A 23,220-nucleotide genomic window follows, 5' to 3' on the forward strand; every position below is an offset into this window, starting at 1 on the left:
TGTACACTAATTGTTCAAACACAAATTCATCATTTCCAGTCATGTTCTTAGCAGGCTTCAACTGCACCAGGTTCTTGAGATGCTTCTAGCAGCTGACACCCAAGAAAGTGCTGTTTTTGTCACAACTACTTCATACAAAAGTTGAGACCGATCCCCAAGCGATTAATTGGCTGATTCTGAATCATATTGATAGTTGACCAAGTGCTGACAAAACACATCACAAGCAAAGTGTGGAATTTTATGGGGTCTTTAATCTATGACCAGGTAGATTACAGTGAGCGTTTTGACTTCTTCGCCAACGAGGCACTTCACTCTTTGCGTGCTAAAATAAACCCTTGACTCTTCAGACCTGGTCATGCAATGATGTTGCACCAAAATGTACCTGGGTGTAACTAGCCACACATATACATCTGGAGTTTACATGTGCTACATGTGTAATTTGCTGGATTGCAAAAATCCACCACTCAGGATGCAATAAGCAAATATTTACAGTCAATTAATGGAATTAAGGACTTTCTGCTTGTGGAGGCCAGTCACATTTGCAAATTAGTCAATGTCATTCTCATTACTGGCACCTTCTGGACGCCGTAGTTTATCCACTTGCTCATTTATCTGTCCATCCCCACCTCGTCTATCCTCTGTCTGTACATTCAGACAATCCTCCTCATCCACATGACTGACATCATCATCTTCATCCTCATCTTCATTCTCTTGTTTTTTATCTTCTTCACCTTGGACTTCCATCCTCACCTGACATTTAACGTCAACATTGCTGCTGTTAATGACATGGCCACTGAGACTGGCCCCTTCATGGCTATGGTTCTCTGTGGCTGGAGAGGATGAAGCAGATTCAATGCTGACCGGTGAGATGTCACTGCTGCTGTTGTTGTGATTGGCCGTTACCGATGTGGTTATTGTTGATGGCTTGACTGGAATCTGCCAGGCGGGTATCTTTGGAGCTGAGGGTGAAGATGGGAACTGTCGCCTGCAACCAAATTACAAGATTTTGAGTGTTAATAACCAGGAGCTAAGTCTCAGAAAAATCCACTGGGAATAACTGCAGCAGCAGTAGTAAATTAGTTAGGCTTTTGTACACTACAAAACCATAAGATACAGGAGCAGAAGTAGGCCTTTCAGCCCATCGAATCTGTTCCTATTTTCAATGAGAACATGGCTAATTTGATAATCCTCAACTCCACTTTCCTGCCTTTTCCCCATAACCTTGACTATAATTCTAAGGGGCTAAGTTTTTTTTTGCCTAAAGGTAAAGTGATTTTCTCCTTCCACAGGGAGTCTACAAATGATTTAAATAAAATACTGCACGATTATCTGATTTTAAGAACAGCATAATTCTGAATTTTGTTTATTTCAAGCTCAATAGAGAGAACGTCTGCATTCAATTATGCTGTTGATGATCACTCATTAATCTCAAACTCCATCTTAGACTGAAAGACAATGGCCTGGACCTTTCTATAGTAATATGACCAACTCTGGTGTCCTCAAATTTTAAATGCTGCTGCTATCAGAGCCACACTGCTTCTCTACAGTATTAGTCCTCACTGCCATTGAAATCTCCGAAAAATGTGAACTTGCTAAACCTTGCCAACAAAGTTCCACACTAAGCACTGTTGAAAAGGTTATTATAATACATTTAATAACTCAGTGAATTTATAATGGTGTCTGGTTCTGTAAACAAGTTACAAGTGTGGAATCTCATCCCTTCAGAGCAAAGTTATTGTTGTAGACTTCAGATCTTCTTGAACTTCCCTTTTTGTCTCTTTTCTCTTTCACTTAATTCCATCTCTATGTCTCAATATTTATTCTGCTTCTAGCACATATTTTAAAAGTAATTTATACTCCTTGCGTTTTAAAACTTTCCTGCTTTACACTCAAGTGCCTTAGCAAGAAGTCTTTAACCGGAGAGCCTTACCTTCACTTGCTTTGCTCACGCATGGCCAAGGTCCTCTGGAAAAGGTCGATGCTGAAATAGACACTGGATCACTGAAAAATCCCTGCTGATACACCAGAGAAAAATCTCTGGACAATCCATAGTGAGGTGAATCACAAAACCCACTCCTTTATAAATAAGGAGCAAGTTACTATTATCAATTACAGGAGGAGAAATCATTGTGTGAGAAGCCTGGAATCTTTTAAGAATATTTTTGGAGTAAAGTTCTGAAGTTTGGATGGGCCTTTCATGCCTTGCAGTGGTTAGTTATTAGATCTCACAGAGAATATTGGTTCAACCTAGATTTCTGAGATATGGTCAGATTCAGGAGTTTTTGAGGGTTAATTCTCAAAAGGGCCAGTCTCCCTTTCCCACCTGGGTGCTGAGTGGTAGACTGTTTACAAAGAAGAGACCAATATGTTACGGAGCACACCCAATAATTGGCGAGACAGCCTGGAAATGATTACCTTGATTCATGAACAAAAACAGGTTACTGGAAAAGCTCAGCAGGTCTGGCACCATCAGAACAAGGAAGGGTCACCGCACCCGAAACGTTAACTCTGATTTTCTCTTTACACATGCTGCCAGGCCTGCTGGGCTTTTCCAGCAACTTCTGTTCTTGTTCCTCGTTTACAGCATCCGCAGTTCTTTTAGTTTTTACCTTGATTCACGATCCCACTTTAAAGACGATGGTGTAATAAGTTCTCTACCTATATTCACAGTATGGAAGTTTTTGGGAAAATACACCTCTAGAAAGACTGCGACAGATTCAATTGTCAGTCCTGTTGACCAAATCCCAGACAAAGAAAGAGACAGAAATCAAACTGCTAAACCTAGGGAGTCTCTAAAGGTGAGTTAGTAAATTCTATTGAGAGAAACAACCGGTCTGCCTCATGATGTAGGCTGATTAGGTGGTTCCCTGTGTGTTCATTGTGAGATAGATTAGAAACCTACATGATTACATATAAAATAATTATATTCAGTTTATAGAGCAAAGGATCACATTATAATGCCAGGGTGACATAACAGTATTACAAGAAATTGGTTGGCATAGGAATTCCTTTGGGTCTCGATGCAAGAAAGGCTACTGTCATTGGTCTCAAGAAAATAAATAATACTCAGTGAGAATATGGATGACAATCCTAAGGAATCTAAAACTACTGCTGTCATACATCAAGGCTTCTCTGACAGCAACTCACAAACCCACTGTCTCTACAAATAGAGGGAACAATGGCACTAGAAACAACAGAACTTGCAAATTAGGAGCAAATTACTGCAAATGCTGAAAACAAGGAATGCTGGAGATCACAGCAGGTCAGACAGCATCCACGGACAGAGAGAGCAAGCTAACGTTGAGTCGAGATGACGCTTTATCAGAGCTAGCTAGCTTGCTGTCTATCATGGATGCTGTCTGACCCACTGCGATCTGCAGCATTTTTCGTTTTCTGAACTCGCATGGTCCCCTTCAAAATCACAAATACCCCTGACTTGGAAATATGTCACCATTCAATCACTAACATTGTGTCAAGTGCTGCAACTTGCTCCACATCATCTTCTCAAGAGCAACTAGAAATGAGCAATAAATGTTAACCTAGTCAGCAATGCCCACATCCTATGAGTTTTAAAAAAAAACTCATTTTATTAATTTGGTGGGTTTTTTTGATTGTGAGCCAGCCTGCATTATGTGTAAAACATTTCTGGAAAAATGATGTGACAATCCTATGGGAATTTCCCATGGCAACAAACTGGGAGAACAATGGCAAGGTTTTGTGTAAAGGCTGCCTCCAAAAGTCAAAGATGAGATCATTTCCCAGGAAGGTGTCAGGAGAATAGAGATAACCTAAATAACTAAATGCCAACCTGGGAACACCAACTCTCTAAGAACCATTCACAACAATAAATAAGATGAATTAGGGAATGGGTGGATGAAGATGGAGGGTAAAGTTTAAAATGAGCGCTCTGTGAGGGCATCATTGTGCAATTGTCTGAAAAAATACTTCTTTAAAAATGTATTTTCCAGTTACCACCTTGCACACTTTTGTTTTTGCCTATTTTCTCAAATGGAATGTGCTCTTACTGGAATACAGTTCCACATTTGTTAGAACTTCAAGTTGTTCTTGATATTCAAGTTCCAAAAGTGTGTGTTAAAAAGATGCTATGACTGTGGGGAGCAGCCTCTGCCTTTGGACTATAATCAGCAGTGAAAACATTTTCTGATTATTTTCTGATCATGGGAATAGAATAATTAGGTGGTTGTTTTTGAGAAGCACAGACATGTCGGGGCAAAGGGGTTTTTTCTGTGCTGTAGATCTCTATGACTCCTCTAGCTTACGATCTTGAAGCCATTAGCTTTGACTGTCTAGCTGTGTAGATTAGGCATTGAACCTGGATCCACTGGTCCCAGTAGACCATGGTTCTTCCAATTTGACTTTGAGGAAGCTCATCTTAAGGATCATTACTGAATGGTAATCAGGTTTTACAAAACTTTTAGTGAAGGCGCTCCTTTTGCGCAAAGAGTAAAGGGGTCCTTTCAGACAAATTTCAGTGCCAATCCAGGTTAACTTTACCTGCTTAGGAGAAGCCCTTTCAATGAGGTGATCTCAGCTTTCAATTCATTCACATTCTGAGATTCCAGAAGCCAATTTGTTGAAGAGGCAACCTAAAGAAACCAGAATAACTGGACTTAAGTTTCAAAGGTAAACAAAATATATTAAAATATATTTTCAACTGAATAAGCTATTGGCTGCGTAGTGTTATATAACTGGTATCTGGGGTGCCAAGTCTTATTACATAAATCATATTACATTTAAAAATTTTTATGCTGTTTATTCATTCGACTTTCCCCATTCTCAACGTTGAACGTGGGAGGTGCTGATCTACCTGTGGGTCTCTCTTACTAATGCTAATGTGACCCCAATTTGAAAAATATTGTTCTGTCCTCCGCCAGTTGGTGGTCATTGGTATCTAGCCAACCTACTGTTTCAATTTTCAGCACCACTGAATGTACATTTTCTCCCAGGAGATAAACAGAAACTATTCAAGCAGCTTGAATGGTTACATCTGTGACAAAATAGGTCCATATTTTGTGCTCTGGTAGAAAGCCAGCAGAAAGACGTAATCTGTGGTTCTCACACCTAGAAGAGTGCACTGGTGCAAGAAATGCCATGTTTTAATTCTTGCTAAAGGCCCTGGCTTTGTTTAAACAGACAGGTAGTGAGCCTACCTAGTTAGCGTACCACAAATGCCTCAGGTGTGCACAGCATGATCACAGTATAAACATTAATCGAACATAACAAAAATTCTGGGGAATTTGGATTTAATTGAAGTGATCTCCTTGACAGAAATTTAAAGCACACTGAAGAGCACTGGAAGTATACACATAAAATCCAAAACGACATTGAAGTGTAGTGCTAGTACAGTGCTGCATTATCAGAAACAATGAACAGTGGGATTTGTCTCTGTATTCCTTCTGGCATCTTACCATGCCTTTTCTTCCACATATTTTTATCACTTGTAGGTAAATCTGATCAAGCTTTTTTAACCTGTACAGAGTAGCACCTTATTATTTTCTACCTCTGAAGGTACTCGAATAAATATGATGGATATGTTATTTATTCTTCAAAGTAAAACGTTAAATCTCAGCACACTAAACAATATGTAACAGTGGAACATGAAGGAATTGGTTCATTACAGAATAAGGCTACTTATTGTAAGCGGCATTCAGCCATTGAAAAGAAGTGTTTGAACATGTCCCAAATGGTAATACTTCCCTCAAATATAGTTTCTTAACCAGGGCCATGGTTTCATAGACACCAGTATGAGGTTGTTGATTTGTTCACCAAGCTAGTAGGTTGGTTTGCAGATGTTTCTTCACCGTACTAGGTAACATCATCAGTGCACCTCCGATGAGCCACTGTCAGTCTGTCCTGCTTGTTGTTAATATGGGTCCGATCTGGTGTGGTGGTTGGCCTCATTTCTGGTTCTGCTTCGTAGTGTTTGGTATATGAGGTCTATTTCCACATGTTTGTTGATGGAGGTCCGGGTTGAGTACCAGGCCTCTAGGAATTCCCTTGTGTGTCTTTGGTTGGCTTATCCTAGTATGGTTACGTTGTCCCAGTTGAACTGGTGGCCTTCTTGTCCAAGTGTATGGAAATAAGTGATAGTTGGTCGTTTCCTTTGGAAGCTAATTGGTGCTCATGTACCCTGATAGCTAGTTTTCTCCCAGTCTGTCAGGTGTAGTATTTCTGGCAGTCCTTACATGGGATTTTATATATAACATTGGTCCTGTTAGTTGTGGGTATGGGATCCTATTATTCTTATTGTTAGTTGTCATAGTGTAGCTGTGGGTTTGTGTGCTACCATGATTCCTCGTGGTCAGAGTAGTCAGATGGTCCTCTCTGATACGTTCTTGATGTATGGCAAGGTGACTAGTGTATCCTGGCGTGCTGTGTCTTCCTGTTGGTGTCTGTTGAGTAAATACTGGCGGACTACGCTTTTTGGGTAGCCGTTGTTTTTGAAAACGGTTTTTTAAATAACAAGCAGGTCAGATCAACAATGTTTCATCAGAGGCGCACTGATGATGTTGCCTAGTATGGTGACTAAACGTCTGCAAACCAACCCACCAGCTCGGCAAACAAACCAACAACCTCATCCACAACCCGAGCTACAAGTCTTCTCAAAAACTTTAGACACCAGTATTTCACCCAAGTGGTAGTGCTCACGTTCATGTCTGGGCGAATGCGAGCAGGTCATCATCACACAGCAGCGTCACATTAAAGCCTGATCTCATCTGTTCTCTATCATTTACACAAAGAATTTATGTCAAAGTCAAAGAACAACAACTTGGGAATATGAAACCTACCAACTTTGAAAATTATTCATGAAAAACAACACACATGCTTTCTGGCAAAGTTTTTGGGGTATAATGCTGCATTGCTATCACACCAAATATTTAACTGAAAGCAATTTTATGCTAAGTTTACATATTAAATGGGCTACAGCTGAATAGTCCAAATTAATTCAGCCAATCCTGAGGACAGAGCAGTATGACAGACATGGATAATGACTATCTGAGTTGTTTTGCTGCTACTGGGCCAACGATCATTGGAAGGCACTTGATAGAAGTTGCAAACTCTTGCTATCAATTGTGTTATCCTGAAGCTGAAAATAACTTGTTTCTGGCTGATAATAGTTTTCGAATAATGGGGAAAGGTTTGTCATGAGTCAACTTCTGCAACCAAACATTGACAACGATAGCCACAGAAGAAAAAGAAAAACCAACTTGCATTTATGCCGCACATGTATCAATCTCAGAATGCCTCAAAGCACTTTCTAGCCAACGAAGTACTTTTTGAAACAGTCACTATTCTAATATGGGAAACATAGCAGGCAATCTGCACAAAGCAAACTCCCACAAACAAGATTGTTTGACAGTCTTATTTTGTCTTAGAGTGGTTTAAGTGAAATGACACACACAACTTGCTTTTTCTTTAACCTCTTGTTCTAAGAATTTTTGCAGAATTTACAAAAAAATTACCAAAAAAACCACTATGTTAAGAAAAGATACTCATATTAATCCCAACACTACTTCTGCATATTATTTTAGTTTGTAAAAAACCAAAGAGGGGAATCAGCACTTTTTTCAGTTTAAAAAAGGAATTAGGTCATAACGAGCAAACTTCAAATCAATTAGAACTAAACTGTAAAGAAAAAAAATATATAAAATAAAATATGGCAGGTGCTGAAAATTTGAAAATAAAATAAAATGCTGGAAATACTCAAGATGTCAGGCATTCCCTGGGGAGATAAAGACAGGGTTAACCTTACAGGTTCATGACCTTCTCTGGCAATTGCTCAAGAGATGTTGCTCTGACCTACTGAGGGCTGCCCTGCATTTTCGGCCTTGAAAGAGAGTGCTTTTTTAGTTAATAAGAATACCAAATACATCAGAATTTCTCATCACTAGTTTCATAGAATCTCCGATCCAAAGTCATTGTTCTCTTTATATCAGCAATTAAGGAAATGGATCTTTTTTAAGATTGAACCAATACTGAAGTTTGGAAATTGCAACCTAGGCTCAATGTCTTTGGGACAATTGGTTACTTAAGGCCAAGTCTATGAGACAGGTTTTGCTGTTAACAGAATTACTTGGGGGATAATACTAGTCCAGGTTACAATTGTACAAACTGTAGCACAGCATTATTGCATGTAAACAGTCAACTTTGCAAGTCTCGAGAAAGGTATAGACTTGTCATCAGTATGCCCAGGATATCTAAGCTACAGAATGAAATATTACACAAAATCTATGTTCGACATATAATGGAACAAAAACAAAGTTGCTGGAAAAGCTCAGCAGGTCTGGCAGCATTTGTGAAGGAAAAAACAGAGTTAGTGTTTCGTGTCCAGTGACCCTTCCTCAGAACAGTTTTTTCCTTCACAGATGCTACAAGACCTGCTGAGCTTTTCCAGCAACTTTGTTTTTGTTCCTGATTTACAGTATCCACAGTTCTTTCAGTTTTTATTTAGACGTACAATGGTTTTTCATGCTGAACGAAATGGGTTAGGAGAGTTTATATTTTTCAGTCTGATTCATGGAATCACGGAATTCCTACAGTGTTGAAGCAGGCCATTTGGCTCATCAAGTCCATACCAACCCTCCGAAGAGCATTACACCCAGACACCCCCCCCCATTCTATCCCCGTAACCCTGCATTTCCCATGGCCAATTCATCCAACCTGCACATCTTTGGACTGTGGGAGGAAAACGGAACATCTGGAGGAAACCCACACAGACAGTCACCTAAGGCTGGAATCGAACCTGGGTCCCTGTCATTGTGAGACAGCAGTGCTAACCACTCAGCCACTGTGCCCACCCCAATATAAATATGTTATGATACAGGTGGAACTTGAACCAGAAGCTTCTGGCCTAATAGTAGGGACACTGCCAGTGTTCTACAAGATCCTTCCATAACTCGACCGAACATAAACACGTCCGCACTGAGCAATTTGGGTGATCATAGCCATACGACTGGGGTTCACGATTTCTATGGATTCTACAGCTCAAAACATGAAGTTGTATTTAAATTACAGCTTTGGAACATCTGACTTTTTACATCAGACAAGAAAGTATTCGAGAGTCAGTATGAGTTTTTGGAAGGAGAGTGGGAGTTTTTAATCCAATCATCTAATACAGCACATATCAACAGAATTCAAGAGGAAAAATTGCAATATTTTGGTATTGATCAACATATTGCTGAACTATGTCTTTGAATGTGCGCGCACAGGTAATGCTGCCTCATAGGGCTGCACGGCTGCCAACTGTAATCACTTAAGTAATGTTAACAGCTTAACAGTCATAAACCCCTAAGCCTCAACGATGAGTGGTTTGTATAAGAAACATGTGTTGCTAATCACTCTTTGAGCACCTGGAAACAATTCTGCAGTTTTCCACACTGGCTTTGATATAAGGCCCTTATGTTTCCAACGTAAATTTGAAATTAATTCCGAGGGCTGTAATATGAGCTGCCTGTTGTGTTATTTCACTGCTTCATTAGAACCTTTGTTTCACACATGTTAAAGTTCGTACCTGGTCCAAGGTGGAATGTAACATCTGCCGATTTTCAACACACTCTTGTCATTTTATGTAGATAATAGTTCCTCCACCATTTACCAGGAGAAATATCTTATTCAAAGCATTAACCCCTGTGCCCTGCTTTTTGATCAGGCCAATTTCTGTCCAGTGCAGATGTTTTGTTAGAACTGCCTCTGACTCTTCAAATATATCAGTTTTACTGTAGTATTAGTAAAATGATCCTGCAGTGCCGAGAGTGGGCAGGCAAAATTTTACTGCCACTTGTGTGACTCTGCAATGAACCAAAACAAGCTTCCCCTCTCTGAGTGGAACTCTACACACTAGTCCTTTTAATACTTGTGTAATATTTAATATTGCAAAAGGAATCATTATTGTATGATCTTTCTTTTGAAATTTAAAGGTATCACCCAATAGAACACTCAAGCTCTTTTAGTGCCAAGTTAAAAAGTCAGCTTTGTACCAGTTCAAGATCTATTGTACTTGACGAATTATGCAAATAATGAGCAGGTGATAGACAAGTCTGAAATGATGCAAGTTTGGAACTTGGTAATGCACATCTCATTTTAGCAGTACACATCAATGCAAAGCTCTAATTTGGCTGTACTATTGATGGCAAAGCTAGCAGCGTTTACCACACAGTGCTGGTGAGAGGCACAGGAATTCTGGAAGACGTGCTCTGTTGCAAATGACTCAAAGTTGCACTGAGCCATTCTGTGCTCTCCAGAACTTTGTAACTACATTTTCTGGCCTCAACTTTAGAAGAGCTAACACTGAAAAGAACTTGGGCTATTAATATGTAAATAGTTTTGTTACAACATTTTATACCTGGTATTTCCAGGAGACAGGAAAATCTGGAGTCACTTTGCAAATAAGTAAAAGGTTTGGGCCAGTGAGGACACTACTACTGTAAATCATTTATTTTAAAAAGGCTATGGGTGGGGGATTTGACCTTTTAAACTGTTGAGACTTTTTAACATTATTGTTTTCTATAAAAATGTGTATACATTTATGAACTTTTAAAATGAATATCATTTAGCTTTTAAAAATGATGTAAACTTGTATGCATAATGTATAGAATAATTCTGCCTTAATCTTTTGTTCAAATTACTCTAATATGAATCAGTTTTGACAGATACTGCAGCAGTTCCCTTTTGAAGTTTCTTTGGGCATTCCTTCTATTTACTGCACCTTGAGCTCTGCTATTTTCACCTGTATTAATAATTTCTGCAGAGCCATAATAAAGCAAATTCACACAGTGAGGGAATCCTCGCTCCTTGTGGAGTTTCACCTGTACCAACAACTTGGTTAAGTTTTCAAGTTACTTAGATGTCAACTGTTAGTGGCATTAATACTTATTTGAACACAAACTCCAGGCCATAGAGTATAACTTCAGCATAAAAGAAACAGATGAATGCCTATGTCTGAAGTGGGATCTTTGAGGGAGGTTATGCTTGCATGCAGCTGGACAGTTGGAAGACTGGCAAGGAATCAATGATGACTTGCACCACAACTATATAATTTTTTTTTGTTTATATTCAGACCCCCAGTTTTTGGCTTCACTCATCGTTTCTTACTTTCATCACTCACAAGCTGGAGAGAAATGTGCAGATTTATAGGTTAACAGACTGTAGAAACACATCAGAGAACCTTTGATGCTTTCTGATGGTTTGAAAGGAACTGAATGAATCTTGTGCATGTTCAAGTCAGTAATAACATTAGTCTCATGAGGGTCTAAAGTTGATTAAGGCAAACATCACTGGAATAAACTTTGCATTTTAGAAGAATGTGTTAATTCTATATATACTTGCCCCAGTAAGCAGACATCATTTTTCTATGGCTGTTAAGTGTTAACAATTAGAGGTTTCCACTTCTCTTTCAAACCAAAATCAGGGAAGCACTTCAATTGTGAATGTTCAATAGATATAGCACAGAAATGTTAGATAGCTTTCTACAGTTACACTTCTTATTTGTTGAAGTTCCCTTCTAGGTCCTCACTGTTGAGGTATTTCAGTTCGGGAAAAAAAAAAGAGGCCATGAACTTTAATTCAACAATCTGCTTTGACAACAATGTGCATTTCTAAAGGTCTTTAATTTTTTTCATTCATTCATGGATGATGTGGGTGTCACTGGCCGTCCCAAATTGCCCAGAGGGCAGTGAAGGGCTGACCACATTGCTGTTGGTCCGGAGTCACATGTAGACTAGACCAGGAAAGGATGGCAGATTTCCTTCCTGAAAAGGGCACTAGTGAACAGGCTGGGTTTTTACATCAATTGAAATGATTGCCACTAGACTAGCTTTTAAATTCCAGATTTTAAAAATTAAATTTGAATTCCACCATCTGCCGTGGTGGAATTCAAACTCTGCTCCCCAGAACGTTAGTTGAGTGCTTGATTATTAGCCCAGCAACATTACCAGCACACAACCACTTCCACGAGAAGTATCTCAAAGCACTTCACAACAGTATAAGACAAAAGTTGATATGGAGCTGAACTGGGAGAGAGTAGGAGCTTTTTAGTTATTCATGCAGCTCAGAAAGCAGTTACAGTTTGACACTGAGGCTAAGAATTCATTCAACAGCTTCAGCTGATAGTGCGAATGGATACAATGCCATCAGGAGTGCATCTCTCAGGGCACAGGGTGGTGATGGCCTGACTCTGATGTCCATTGTCACAACTGGAGCAGTTTCTCATGTTCCAATTTTGGAGCAAGTGGCCACATCTTCCCAGCCTATCCTTGACCAGTTGCAGACTGACCAGATTTTCTATGTTAGACTATTTCCTGGACCCTCACTTGGATCAGTTACCAGGTTGTAGATGGTGATATGTGCAGTCAACTGGTGGCAAATCACTGATTTGGATTGTATTGTCACGTGTACTCAAGTATAGGAATAAAGGAGTACAGTGAAAAGTGTACAAAGTCACCATCCTCCAGCACAATCTCAGTATACAAAAGACAGAATTAAAAACAGAAGAAGTAGAAATAAAAGAAAGGGCCAAAAGAAAAGGAAACATCCATATCATTCCCCCCAACTCCTCCATGAATCCTCAGTGCCAGAAACACAAAGCGACAAACAAAATCCCTCAGTCTGCGAACACTCAGGTGCCCCGAGTCCCTGCACATCAGCACAACCAGAATGCCTCCACTGTCAGGTCGTGGCCCAGCCACGGCCTGCGGCCACCGCTGCTACTGTATCACCACTCGTTGGCGTCATCTTGCCTCCAGCAACGTGATCGTCGCCATGAGTCTGCGCTGGGCCAGTCTTGGCAATGCAGCGGCCGCTGAAGGAGTGGGTCCTGAATTGGGCTCAAACCTGATGCTAGGCCCGCCACACTGAAGCTGCCTGCGCCTCTTTTGGCTTACGTTGCTGCCGTTTCCTTGGACCGCCATTTCAGCAAAGGAATCTGCTGCTGCCAAGCCCTCGGGAAAGGGGCCGCACCCGCTGCTGCTCACAATCTGTGAAAGGGACCTACGCCACTGACAAAGGAAAAAAGGAAAAAAAGGAATAAAGAAGAAAAAAAAAGCAAAGGAGAGAGAGAGAGAGAGTAAAAAAAGACAGGGTCCAGACCCGAAACGTCAGCTTTCCTGCTCCTCTGATGCTGCTTGGCCTGCTGTGTTGATCCAGCTCCACACCCTGTTATCTCAGATGAAAGCAGACAGGCCCCAGGCCCGAACACTGCTACTCCACTGCCCTGAGGGGTTTGGGGCAGTTGTTAGTAGGATGTGGACTATGTCCCCACCACAGTATGTGATTTCAGACCAGCACGTGGCTTGTTCGTTCCTTTAAGTTCCTGTGTCAATTGGAGTGCTTCTCCAGCTCTTAGCTGGCAGTGTCTTTGAGAAGGATCCTTCCCTGTGGATTTCAGGAGATTCAGTATATGCTGTTGAAGGAACATACACAAGCTATGCTGGCCTAAACATCTCCAACATTCTCCTGACTTGTGGGAGTTGCATATTTATCATGTCCGTTTAGCAGCTCTTCAGCTAGCTTCAGTAACCCAAAAACTTAGTTACAGAGATAGTAGGAACTGCAGATGTTGGAGAATCTCAGATAACAAGGTTTTAGTGATATTGAATGAGGGATAAGTATTTGCCAGGACAATGGGCACAATTCTTCTGCTCTTCCAGGACACAGTGCTGCAAGATCTTTTGTGTACATCTGAGGAGCATTTTAACACTCACCCAAAGATGGCAACACTGCCAATTCACCAACCCTTCAATTATTACACTGGCACATCGGCCTGGATTTTTGTGTTGGAGTCTTGGGAATGAGACTCAGAGGAAGAATGTGTCTTGCTGAGTCACAGTTGACCATATTAGGCTAAAGGCATGTTTTCCTTCTGCTCCTAAAAGTGTGGCACACCTTAGGGTGAAGTTCTATAGGTTCTATAGCCTCCCCCCTGCTTGATCATGCAATAGTCACTGTGGCAGCCTGATGCTGAAAGTCAGCAGGATATTTCGGGATGGGTTGGATGGAGGGGGACATGAAGAGATAAAGAAAAATGTAGAAAAGGCACAACACAATAGACATGGACAATAACTTTTACTTCATCAACTGGTCTGGGCTTTGAACAACACAAATGCTAACATGAAGTAAATGATAGGGGTGATATCCAGTCTTGGCATTTCTTTTTCTCCCACTTAAGATAAAGATGCTCTAATTCAATGATATGGAAAGACATCCAGCTGATCATCTGATAAATGCAGTCTAGTTAAGCTATAACTGGACAGAGTTCCATGGTTTAAAGTTTAGATAATTCATCCTTACAAAATGTCAGCCCAATCTGTTATCCTCGTTTGATTAATTTCACTCGAGTTACACTCCCTCCTCAATTTCTTTTATTGATCAAAGGATAAACACTCTGCTTTGGAGGCTCTTGTGTCACAGTGGTAACGTCCCTATATCTGGACCAAGAGATTCGAATCCCAACTGCCCCAGAATTCTGTTACAACATTTCTAAACACATTGCTTAAGAATAACTACACTTTAACTGGAGTTCTCCATTTATTTGCTTTTTGTTTTGCTTCAGCTTTTGTGATCTATTTGTCCAGTATCAAGTTTACTATTCTTCCTATTTGCTTTTCCCTTCCTCCTTACAAATGCTATACCATTTGGGGAATAGTGGTGTTGACATAAAATAACTCACTGGCAGCAATTTTTTGTGCTGTTAGTGATTAGGTTGTAGAGGCAAGCTTGCTGGAACTAAACTCAGAGCAGAACTTCAGTAGTGCCCAAATAACTAAATAACTTCAATGATTCTTTCCAAATTTCTGTCTTGCACAAGCCAAAGGGAATGTTTTTGGTGTAATGACACAATTAATTTGCTAATTGTTTGCAAAGGGAAGAAAAGAAAGCTTCAAGGAAATCAAAGGGACACACACACAAAGTGACTGTAGTAATAGCTTATTAAATGTTGCAGTGCATCAACCAAGGCACTAGACATCCAAGGCATATGTTTCATATTAATGGGTTTCTTTGAAGAAGTTGATGGATTCCATGAAGTAGCTGGTGCTGCACCTCAATCTGGAGGTCACTGTTTAGTGATCTGAAGCAAATATTTGATACAGTCACAACCTTATAACCAACCCACAGCTCTGGAAGAAACAAACAGATTAAGATAACGGAAGTACAAGTTGGAAACTGGGTTCTTGTGGCACAATGGTAGTGTCCCTTCCTCTGAACTAGAAGGCCCTAGTTCAACTTTCACCTGCTTCAGTGATGTGTATTAACATCTCTGAACAGTTTGATTAAAACATATCTAACAAGTTGAAGATTACGTTCAATCAAGTTGTCCCCTCCCACCAGTTTCATGATCATTTTGCATATTACAGATACGTTTTACAATGATTTGCAGAGCAGACTTGAGGGACCACATAGCCTATTCCTACTCTGATTTCTTATGATTGACATCCCAAATTCACTTAGATACAAATGGGCATAGACCTTTTTTGAAATACAGTATTCTGACTTTGTCACGATAGTTACCTTGGTACCAGTCAGTTCTTGGGACAGCTCTTGTAACCTTTCTTGCTGCTGTTCCAGAAGCTCCTGCACTGTGGTCAGATTTGTTTGTAGTTGTGTCACTATGCAAGAAAAGAAATTAAACATTTTTTTCATTTGTATTAATTATAGTTCTCTCACTAACTGCTGCACTATGCTTTTGCATCACCAAACAAGTATTCTTCTTGTATCACCTACAACAACGGTTTAAAAGATTCAACATTCGTCTTTTCCTCACTCTACACATTTGGGGTTAAGATTTCCAGCCTATTTTTATTTTCACATATATCCCAGCAGGAAGATTAAATATTGATATAAGAATTCAGCAAATTAGCTGAACTACTAAAAGTGAACTATATTTACAAGGTATATAACAGGTGGACTTCTTCTGTACACCCTTCTATGACATAAGTCAGTAGGTAACCACTGAATTCAGGTGCAACCAGTAACCAATATTCCCTTGAACTCAAACATTAAGGCATGATTTGAAAATATTAGATTTTCTCTCTCATTATTTTACAACAATTGACAGTGGTAAAAGTTTAAGAAAATTATTTTTTAATATAAAGCACCATAAGAAATTAAATTAGAAAACATTTTAAACTAGAAACATAAGACTAATATCACAGGACTAATATCATCATTCCTGATTATTCACTAATTTTAAGTGATACAAATAGCTGACCAAAACCTATTAAGAACTGGATAACTGGTTAAAACAGAATTTGACACAGCAAGGTGACAACAGTAATATGCAGAACTCAAATTGACAATGATGCAATTGTGTGATGGTGACAATGATGACTAGAAAAAATGGTTTGAGGAATAATCATATTCCTTCCTTCCCTTTAAAAAGACATAACTAACCAATTTTCAGAAATTCCTATATTTTGTCTTAACAAAATTGGATGAAGTTTTCCGTCTGTTCAATGCTTCTTTAAAGGAGTGTTACCGATAAGATGGTCACTAATGTACAAATTGGCCAGTAGAAGGATTAAAAAGGGCACTGATCTTAGAACTTGCACCTAAAACCACTACACTTACAGCCCAGGTTGGGATTTTGTTTCATACCTTAGGCTTTTCAAATATATTGCATAACAATGGCAAGTAAGTTTGATCCAAATTTTATAAACACTTGCCAAATACAATTCGTATCTAATCACTCAGATTTGATCCTTACCTACTAAATTAATTGTTATGCTAACTTCTTCAAATAAAACTGCTGTCAGTCACATTTTTCAATTAATATTCTGCAACATGCACTACAGAAAAATATACTGCATAGGCTGTACAAAATATGGAATATTTTTAGAAGCTGATAAAACTGATTTTCTTTTATTGCCTTTAATTTTAGAAATGATTTAAATTCATGAAAGAACTGGACGGCACAGCAGATTAAAATCTGTCCTCATCATTTATGGGCCTGCTTTAAATCCAATTCAGACAAATAGGATACACATCTCTCCAACAGCTGCTTAGGGCCTTTGTGAAAGGAGCTTCTCAGGCAAGTTCCTAGTTGATAAGGGATCTTAACATGAGACTACATATTATTCGTCACTAACTGACACTAATTGGGCAATATCACTCAATGACCATTAAACGAGCATGAACAGAACCATGCTCATTCAACTAAGTGGCAATTCTTCAAAAATGTTTTGCAATAAATTCAGTGTATACATAAATCCTATAAAATAAATAGCAAGTGAATTATTTTAAGTCAGCTGTAGGATATTTAAACCAAACTTCGCCCTTGATTGTTCTTTTACCTTGTAATGTATTCAGTCATGTTAATGATGGTGTAATCTAGATTAATGCACACAAGGCCTCCTGCAGTGAAAGGCTATGGATTATCTAGATTAAGATATTGCAGAATGTTTTATGTAAAGCTTTATTCATAAAATGGGATTAATGAAATTTGATGAATGTTGGGGGATATGTTAAGATCTGGAGCTGGCAATATCCTCATTTGAAGAGGCTACAGGACAGCAAAATGATATGGTATCTAGAGCAGAATGTTTAAATCAGAATTATTTGCTCAAGACCTGCACTGATATAGTGTCCTTTATGTCGTAAAACACTCAAAATACTTCATAGTGGCGCAGGCATGAAGGGCTGAGTGGTCTGCTCCTGTGCTGTATCATTTGATGATGTTTGAAATGGTGAATTACAATGTAAATAAGGAGAAAGAGCCATTGGAGTTTATGTAGTACCTCTATTGTTTAATATTCCCAGATATCAGGCAGTGGAAGGATGGTGGGAAACAAAGAGATGGGTTTTGAGGAAACTTTTGATGGGTGGCAGGGTGAAGCAAGGTGAAGAGGTTAGGAAGAGAGTTCTAGAATGTGACCCCTCAATACTAAATACAGTGGAGTAGATTTCTCCTGAAATTCTGAAAACAGTGCTTCTACACATTGTCTATTCTTCCCAGAGTAATTAATTTACATATTCTGGAGAGAATCCCCTTTTGGTTTTTACAGATCACTAATGTCAGAATCTCGAGGCCCACAAGGAAGGTAAAGGTAAAGTCACCATCGTCCTAAAGTCACTGACCACCGCTGTTTGTGGAAATACCTCTTTATGCTTGTATTTAATCAGTACCTGGTAAAATAAAATTGATTTATTGTTGTCACGTGTACCTAAGTGTTATTTTGTGAGCAGGACAGGCAGAACATAACGTACAAGGACATACCGTGCTTAGACAGAGTGAGGCATACAAGGTTACAGCTGCACAGAAAGTGTACAAAGCAAGATCAACAATTATTTGAAATCAGAGAGATTCTTTCAGGAGCCAAATAACAGCAGGGAAGAAGCTGTTCTTGAACCTGTTTGTGTGTATGGGTTCAAGCTTCTGTATCTTATGCCTGACAGAAGTGCTTGTAAGAGAGTATTAAACAGCTTTAATTCAGTGAAGGAAATCCCTGATAATTGGGCTAAGTAAATACAATATAAGATCTGACTGACTTCGTTGGGCAATGCCAGTGTGACTAGCACCAACAGCATGAAAAAAGAAAGTGAAGCAGTCATAATGAGATATTATCACAAGGGTCTGAAGAAGTCAGCTCACATACTGGAATGCATCAAACGTAAAATCCTTAAAAGTACACAGTGGACATAAAAAGTTCAAGTTATTTGAATGGTTCCTTGTGGGGTATGTGAGGGTATAGAATGAAGAAGTAAATTTCCCCTGCTCACTTGAATCACAACTACTCTTGTAAACCTGATTTGCCACATGCCATTAAGAAGGGAACCAGCTTGGTGGAAATGAAATACATAACGATTAGAGAAACAAAACCAGTTGACTACAAAGCAAATAAACCTGAATACTATTTGGCAAAGCTCAGTATTATTTGTGTTCTCCATAATCCCCAAGATAGTCTTTTGTTTAGCAGTTTAAATAAAAAACTCCTACACTGACATTGAAAAGTTAACCTGTCTTGGTTAGATACAGAAAACAAGTATAGCAAAGACAAACTTCACTTGGTACCAAATACAGGCAGACTGAGTGCATTTCTTGGCAACAGGATAAATAGAATTACATATACCACTGGAGGGTAATAAATGAAGAATGCATTGTTTTAAATGTACTTGAGAAAATTACACCAGCAATACTGCTCTCCAACAAAAACACCATCAAGAAACTCAATGTAAAACAAAAGCATCACAATATTATACATAAACTATATATGAAATGAATTGCATAACAAAATGGTGGATTGAGCCAAGGATGGTCAAAAATGTAATGTTCTCATTTTAATTTAAAACAACAACCATTACTGTCAAAATAAAGCAGCAACCATAGAACTTATTTGACCAGGACAGAGATTTTCACTGCCAGTAAAATCACCCCATTACTTCAACTCTTGAGCGACATTGACAAATGAACAAAACAAATAATTTAAATAATTAAGAACCAGCCCAGTTTTGAATGAATGCTAAACTGAACAGTACTAGTACCTACACCTCATTTCCATCCTTTGCCTTCCTTCAGATTCATGATGTTTAAAAAATGAGCTAATATGTTAATGGAAAGTGCTTTGCTTTTGCTATCTAGTCCCAAACTTTCAGAAAAACTTTTATTGGTCAGTGCATTGAGTGTAGGAGTTGGGAAGTCATGTTGCGGCTGTACAGGACATTGGTTCGGCCACTGTTGGAGTATTGCGTGAGATTCTGGTCTCCCTCCTATGGGAAAGATGTTGTGAAACTAGAAAGGGTTTAGAAAAGATTTACAGAGGATATTGCCAGTGTTGGAGGGTTTGACCTGTAGGAAGATACTGAAAAGGCTGGGGCTATTTTCCCTGGGGTGTTGGAGGCTGAGAGGTGACCTTATAGAGGTTTATAAAATCATGAGGGGCATGGATAGGGTAAATAGGCAAGGTCTTTTCCCAGGGGTGGGGGGAGTCCAAAACTAGATGGCATAGGTTTAAGATGAGAGGGGAAAGATTTAAAAGGGATCTAAGGGGCAACTTTTTCATGCAGAAGGTGGTGCATATATGGAAGGAGCTGCCAGAGGAAGTGGTGGAGGTGGGCACGATTACAACATTTAAAAGGCATCTGGATGGATATATGAATTGGAAGGGTTTAAAAGGGATATGGGCCACATGCTGGGAAATGGGGCTAGATTTACATAGGATATCTGGTCGGCATGGACGGGTTGGGCCGAAGGGTCTGTGTCCATGTTGTACAGCTCTATTGCTCCAATATCCACAAACAAACAATTTTTTTGAACTTTTAAGTACATGTCTGATCAAAGCACTACATTTTGGTATGGCAAACATTCACTCCAAATCTAAGCACAATATCTAAATACAAAATTCTGGACCTGTGTTAAACTAGTCCCTGTATGTTATGAACTTGTGGTTAATCCTTTTGAAAATTGGGCATAAACACACTTTAAAATGACCATGGCAAGTCAAGTGTCCTTTGACATTTTAATGTTTAGGTAGTCCTATATCCCAAGCAAATACCTAATTAAATATAGACATTCACAGTCATCCAGGGAATTCATATATCCCCCATTTTCTAAAACAAAATGTTGAAAGATAAATTCAGGAACTATAGAATTCCAGCTGGTCTACATATGTTTTCACCCTGCAGAAAAGGAAACAGTGAAGCTCTATGTGTGTTGTGAACAAGAGTGAATCCTATCAACCTTACATTGCATTATGATAGTTTCTCATGTGAACTAGAATGGCATCTCAGTGTTAACACAGGATTATGACAATTAGCATAAGTAGGACTCCTGTTTGGAAAAAAGGTTTTTAAACTTGTGAAGTCACATGAAGAAAAAAATCAACTTGTACTGAACAAGAGCAAACCAGACCCAAAACGTTAACTCTGTTTCTCGCTGTGAGACTTGCTGAGTTTCTCCAGCATTCTCGTTTTTGTTTCAGATTTTCAGCATCCACGTATTTTGCCTTTAAATGAGATAGAAACTGTTTGGCAGACAGAGTTCCATTGAGAGCCATCAAACTAGCTGTAAGTCATCCAAGCAACCAAGGTAATACACAATAATACTTTGAAATGGAAGTTAGTAACAGACAGAAATATTTTCCCTAACCTGTGTCAACTTTTCAGTTCCTCTGGGAACTGACCTCTTGACAAATCAATTGTAAGAAATCTCACTGCTTGTTTCTGCTTACTCGGAGTTCTTCACTTAACCAAGACCATCATTTCTACTTCAAAGCACCAATGTTATCTAAGAAACTACAGTCCTGCCACAATTTGTATCTTTACCTGTATCTAACTTTTGCATGCGAGGGACCAATGAACGCAACTGGGTGTTATTTTTGGAGTTAAGTGGGTGAATATAAACTTTCTTTAATTTAAAACTCCAAAACAGTTTCCTCCTGGACGCAAGAAAATGCATACCATGACGACCAGGGGCAGTGTGACGATACTACAGTTTTAAGAGGTGTATTTAGTCCTTTTAGTTTATAAGAGAGGTTGAGACAGAGTTGGCAAGCGGTCCACTTCAAATCAATAAAGTAAACAGCTTGTGAGGCCTTGGGGTTTTTCCTGAGATGTTGAAACAATAGAAGCAGCCTGAATGGGTCAAACTCCCATGGAACTAGGATTTTTAGTTTAGCTTTCAATAGCTGTTGGGATGGAGAAAGCTGCTACATCTCTCTTTCTCGTTGCTTCAGCTAAAAGCTTGGGTTCTCTTCCTGCTGCTAAAATTGCAAGTGCGACAGCCTACTTTGCTTCATAGAATCATAGAATCCCTAGAGTGTGGACACAGGCCCTTTGACCCAACAAGTCCACACCAACTCATCCCCCACCTAAGCTCCACATCCCTGAACACTATGGGCAAATTTTTTTTTTTAGCATGGCCAATCCACCTAACCTGCACATCTACGGACTGTGGGAGGAAACCGGAGCACCCGGAGGAAACACACACAGACACAGGGAGAACGTGCAAACTCCACACAGACAGTCGCCTGAGGGTAGAATTGAACCTGGGTCCCTATGAGCCACCATGTCGCCCTTGAAGACAGGGAACAAATTCCCTTCTTATTTGCCTTAAGTGCCCAAACATAGTTGGCAGGATTCGAACCTTCGCAGGGAAGCTCCCTGGATTTCAAGTTCATCACCTTAACTACTCGGCCACAACTACTTACTTTGCTCTTGACAAGAGCGTGCTTATGGATGTTACTATATTGAAACAGTTAATGAGTAGTTCATTATTTTGTTAAGTATTTCAATTGTTATATCTTTATTATTATTTTGTTTGCATTTTAACTATAGTGTAGAAATAAAGTGTGTTTTGTTTCAAGCCTGATAGTTTGACCAATTAAATTGCATCCAAAATACACCTGGCACTTGCCTTTAAAGCAATAAAAGGAAGACATACATTTTGGCTGTCATAGAATGCTGACCAGTTATACACTTTATATGTTCAACACATAAACACACATATTCCTAAGTCATCAAAATTTACATGGTTAAAACTCCGATTTGAAACAGAATAGCTTCAAGCTTTTTTGTTTGGCAGCTTTCTGATTGGAATTTTTTCTTCAATGACAGATTTTTCCATTCATCATTGGCAACTAATATTTCATAATCGAGTTGTTAATATTTTGTTTCACCTTTAACCTCATATATTCCTTTACAGGATCAACATGTTGTAAGGGTCAATGGAAATTTCCACTGTCACTGATGCACAAAGTATGCCTTTAAATTAGCATCAACTTTGCATACGAGAAAGTGCAATCCTGAAATATATGTGGTGACTGGGATGCATAAACTGTCCACATTTCCAACAATACAATGTTACAAAGCTTAAATGCTGTCAATAACCTCACAAATTTCACAGATGGTTTAGAGGAAATTTAAAACTGTCTGTCTATTTTGTCTTCTGACCTGATACCTCTCCCCCAGACAGCAACTCATGCTGGGACATAGTTCTAGATACTGGATACCGTCCACATCCCACGTGAACCTCAATAATAAATGTTGACAATGTGTTTAATTGCCACCATGCTCTTACCAGCATGCAAATCACGTTTATAGATTAACCCTTTCTAAAATTTTGCTCTTTGCCAGCAAGGTGGTCACCCAAGGCAAGCAATACCATCTAAGATATAATGTAAGTCGAGACTGGTTATCAAACCAAGTTTTTACTATGGTTTGACCAGTGAATACATAAAGTAGATGTAACACAATAATTGTTGGTCAAATTCTCCT

General features: G+C 39.2%; 1 protein-coding gene across 2 annotated transcripts in view; it reads right to left on the bottom strand.

Annotated features, from left to right (window-relative positions):
• Positions 1 to 231: 231 nt before the first annotated feature.
• The window catches only part of pex14 (peroxisomal biogenesis factor 14), a 194,380-nt gene continuing 171,391 nt past the window's right edge, over positions 232 to 23,220 (bottom strand). For both annotated transcript variants that reach the window (XM_048615023.1, XM_048615022.1), the window contains 3 exons: positions 15,523 to 15,620; positions 4,516 to 4,607; positions 232 to 985 (listed from right to left, as the gene is read on the bottom strand). In XM_048615023.1, the coding sequence (XP_048470980.1) occupies positions 547 to 985; positions 4,516 to 4,607; positions 15,523 to 15,620 (629 nt within the window). In that variant the 3' untranslated portion in view covers positions 232 to 546. The remainder of the gene's footprint in view (positions 986 to 4,515; positions 4,608 to 15,522; positions 15,621 to 23,220) is intronic.

Source organism: Rhincodon typus, chromosome 31 (assembly GCF_021869965.1).
Source record: "Rhincodon typus isolate 14 chromosome 31, sRhiTyp1.1, whole genome shotgun sequence".
Lineage (NCBI taxonomy): Eukaryota > Metazoa > Chordata > Chondrichthyes > Orectolobiformes > Rhincodontidae > Rhincodon > Rhincodon typus.